The sequence below is a fragment of the Aedes albopictus genome, chromosome 1, assembly GCF_035046485.1.
Source record: "Aedes albopictus strain Foshan chromosome 1, AalbF5, whole genome shotgun sequence".
NCBI lineage: Eukaryota > Metazoa > Arthropoda > Insecta > Diptera > Culicidae > Aedes > Aedes albopictus.
The window spans coordinates 183,743,196-183,747,765 of record NC_085136.1 but is presented as its reverse complement, the minus strand read 5'-3'; the positions used below and the strand labels follow the sequence as shown (position 1 = coordinate 183,747,765).

Below are 4,570 nucleotides of genomic sequence, written 5' to 3'. Positions count from 1 at the left end.
TTATACGTTTCATACGCATACGTCTTTTGTGCATATTTGTGGCCATTTTCTATGCATCTACCCGATGTTTGTGATATTTATTGTACTAAAATAGCTTTGTATAGAAGCTGTAATATACTAAGTACTTTATTGTTATCATGAAGGAGATAATAAGTCTAGTGAGTTTGTTCGATGTTTGTACAATGCATTATGTTTTTTGGAAGTATGGCAATATAAGAAGTATAGGAAGTGATCTAGACTAGATAAGGGTGCTATTAGCACAGAGAACAGACATCCAAGTCCAGCTTCATAACGGTGTAAGGAATTTAACGGTCATTTGAAATAAAAACGCAAGTAGCAACACCGTGGCGGTGCTGCTATCGCATATTTCCCATGCCGTTTGCAGTGGTGAATAAGAAAAAACAAAATAAATTATAAATAGCAAAGAGTAAAGTGACTGGAAGGGAGAGTGGAGTCAATGTCAAAATTGGAACAGCGATCATCTGTCAAATCCATATAAATTTCCGTTCCAAACAAGCAGGAGACCTGTCGAAATTGGAACATGACGCCACTCTCCCTTCCAGTCACTCAAGCAAAGAGTTATAACATTTGACGATTTCAAATGTCCCGCTGTAAATGAAGAATAGAGAGCAGTTATAGTAGTAACTGAACACTGAATACTAACATGATTTAAATATTCTTTTTCTTCCAGAATCAAACAACATGGGAACGTCATGTTCAAATTTATTTGGCGTCCGTTGAAGTGATTTATAAAATGCAAGTAAAGATCGAAAGATCGACAAATTCCGATCACAATCAGTCCGATAAGCTGAAGGAACTGCGAGGCCAAACGAAAGCATTGCTGTGTGGCATACATGATTTCAGAAACAAAACGAAAAATCGTAAGGAAAACCACACTGGAATTTCGGCAAAACAAATGAGCGAGAAAATAAACTTCAACATGACGGAAGACTTGATCACAATGGATCTCCACAAGCATTTCCTAAAATGTCGCTTCCAGTGCTTCCTGGAGGATATGCAACGTCATGTCAACTCGTTGATCGAAAAACTAAAGAAAGGCAGACCAACGCGAAAAGTTCGCACCACAAAGAAACCAAGAAAGAAGCCGAAAAAGGGACACAACAAAAGAAATGAGCTCAAGAATAAATGCTGCATTGTAAATAATACACCAACAAGCTCGACCACGCCCAGATCAACACTGAGTGAAGTACGGAAAGCAAACAACAATAAAAAGAAGCTAAGTGCAAGCCAACAGTCAAAATTAATTAAGCAAAACCAGAAGAAAGTTCAACGCAAGGGTAATAAAAAGTTAGTCCAGTAATTCCGAATGGGATTCTTTTCGAGTAGAACTCCGCTTCCGACCGTAAGAAGAAGGTTAACGAAAAGCGTGTGAAATAATTCAGTTTCTGCTTAGGAAGGCAAACATTAAATTAAATTTAAATGCCTTGCGATTCAAGCTTGTATTTGATTATTACGATAGAAGTGAAGCAATAACATAGTTACTAAATGCAGCAATGAAACAGTATTTCGTAGTAAATTAGAAAACAATCGATGCATTTCACTTACCATCATTACTGAATTGTAAGTTTTATCACGATAACCATATGAAATAGCTACAGCGTAAGATAGACTGAATAATATATTTCATATGATTATTTATTTAAATAATTAGGAAAAAACTTACTGTGCTGTGATATTTGTATATTATGTATGTAACATAATTGGTTTTATGATCCAATCACACCAAAAAGTTAGACATAACGCTTTTTAAACGGTCATTGAATCCAACCAGTATTAGCAGATGACACCTTGTTTGCAGACATTTACTCACTGTAACTGAATGTAGTTGTACAAAGAACCGTTAAGTATTAGTTTGTATCACAAACGTAAGCCTAGCTCTCCGTGACAGTTGGGCCAATAGCATAATAAACTTGACAATATAGTATTATGAGATGAAAAGTTCCTGAATAGCTGATAAGAAAATTTTTGAAAAGATGTTTGAAGAAATAGAATAGCTAGAATTGAGTTTATTGTTAGTATACGCTGTTGATTCACTTTAGTTGTCCTTAGATATATATTTTGTGAAGTCAGTGCTATGTTATCAAGTAAGATATGTAGATTATTTTTCCAGTGCTAATTTATTCTTCCATCATGAATTAATTTATTACATTCTCACATCAGTATTCATGTCATTCAACCAACAACTCGACTTAATAATGATAAAATAAATCGAAAGAAATTGTTTTTAAAACATAAAATGTCGCCTTATGAATGAAACTGAAAAGAAATTCTTGTTTATACACAAATATTTGAAATTTCTTGTCCCAACTTTCCGAACCCTCTAAGCAGAATACCCTTTTCGAACGAGTGTATTCAGTTTTGTACCTTTTAATTCCGCCCTCTTTTGCTTATCCTTTGACAGATACGCGTATTTCGACTACCACTTGTAATCTTCCTCAGTGGATGATAAGCAAACGAGGGCGGAATTAAACGGTACAAAACTGATTACACAAACAGATCTAAACTCGAACAATTTCGATTGTACATCAATGTAACGGTCATTTTTTTCTGTAAACGGTCCAGCATTTTCTTCTTTTGTCACAGTGCTCGTTGACTCGTCAAGGGGGGGACGATATATAATTAATGCTTTTGATGAAAAAGTACCCAAACAATTAGGCAAAATCATTAAACTCAGCGGACTTGTTAAGTAATTTTCTGAGCGACTCTAATTTTACCTTAGAAATTTTAATTTTTTTGTGAAATTTATTTGTGTCCCCCCTCAAAATGTTGGATTCCAACCAAAATTTTCCGAGGGGGCGGTGACATAAGAGAAAATCGAAATTTGTGTCAGCCTAATTGAATAGAAAAATATGATACAACGTGCTTAACAACCTTTTCGGGCTGTCATCTTGATCATACACGGAATGGTACATACAACCAGTGTATAAAACATTTTTCTAAGCGCAATGGTCCCCTAATAGTCCATTCTACGGGCTGATTTTATGAATGACAGGAGGTTGCGTCCTAACCCGTGAAAATCAATATCATCATCAACATTGTTGCCACTTCGTAGAATGGCTCATGGCGCTTTTTGACGTTTGCATACTACCGCCACACACTGGGGCAGGACTGAAAATACATGGAAAAAACCTCTAGCTCGTCGAGATGTCGAGATACTCATTTGGTGTCTTGAGGGAAAATATTTCTATGGACAAGGTCGATATTCTGAGCGGTAGGTAATTTTTCCTTACGTTATTCGCATAAAAGTCCTATAAGTCATTTTGGCCAAATTACATTTTAGCGAACGGTGTCTTTGGCAAAGTTATTCGCTATTTATGCTGAAGACGTCAAATTTCCAAAGCCTATTATTCTTGAGATATATAACCGATTTATAAAATACCTACCTAAAATCGAAATTTTTCATTAAAATACGTTTCGGACATTTTTGTGTTTTACAATTTGTTTGAAGCTTAGAAACAAACAAACCTGTGACTAGATTGCATCTATACTTTTCATAGTTCACTTGGCATCTTACAACGTAGTGATTTATGAGCACAAATTTTGTACTAATTTACCTAAAACAGTAAACTTTGAACCCTATTTAGAAAAAAATCATCAAAAATCATGTCTGTGATTTTTTTACATGAGAGCTAATGTATTTTTTAGGTGATTGCCGATGAAAAAACTTGCCCGAATTTGCCCGACTGCCAGAACGTCCTATATACATTTTGCGTGATTTTCGGGAACTTTCTATATAAAATCAATGCATATTTTATTTTTTCCAACTAATTTCCTCGATATATGTTTTATTTTAGTATTTTTCATTATTATAACTTAAAAACGGACATTAAATTTGTTTAAAAACGTATTTTAATGAAAAATTTCGATTTAAGGTAGGTCTTTTATATATCGATTAATATCTCAAAAATAGTAGGCTTTGGAAATTTGACGTCTTCAGCAACAACTTTGCCGAAGACACCATATGGCTAAAATGTAATTTGACCAAATTGACTTATAGGACTCGGTGTGAAGAATTAGCTTTAGTTAAAATTTACAAATACAATGAAATCAAAAAAAAAAACTTATAGGACTTTTATGCGAATAACGTAAGAAAAAATACCTACCGCTCAGAATATCGACCATGTCCATAGAAATATTTTCTCTCAAGATACCAAATGAGTATCTCGACATCTCGACGAGCTAGAGGTTTTTTTCATGTATTTTCAGTCTTGACCCAGTGTGCGCCACCTAGTATAAAAATAAAATAGGGGCTGTCCATAAACCACGTGGTCATGAGGGGGGGGGGGGGGGGGGGTTCGGCCAATGAGCATTTTGTGTGGACGAATAAAAAAAAATGTATGGACAAATGACCACGCGGGGGGGTTTGAGAAGTCCCAAAAAAATGACCACGTGGTTTATGGACAGCCCCATATAATATAGCATAATTGGCTTCTTTAACGATGTGAAGATAATTCAATATTCTAAATCTGCATGTAAAACTGAGCCGAAATCCAAACTTTCATGAATTATGGTGCCCGGGAACCTATTTATAAATCAATTTAAAGTTTGT

General features: G+C 35.1%; 1 protein-coding gene across 1 annotated transcript; it reads left to right on the top strand.

Moving 5' to 3' along the window:
* Positions 1-689: 689 nt before the first annotated feature.
* Positions 690-4,236, top strand: LOC109405556 (uncharacterized; the record flags this gene model as incomplete). Its single annotated transcript, XM_062845939.1, is given in 1 exon segment — positions 690-4,236. A coding segment is annotated over 1 exon segment (632 nt), but the record flags the coding sequence as incomplete, so codon positions are not given.
* Positions 4,237-4,570: the final 334 nt, after the last annotated feature.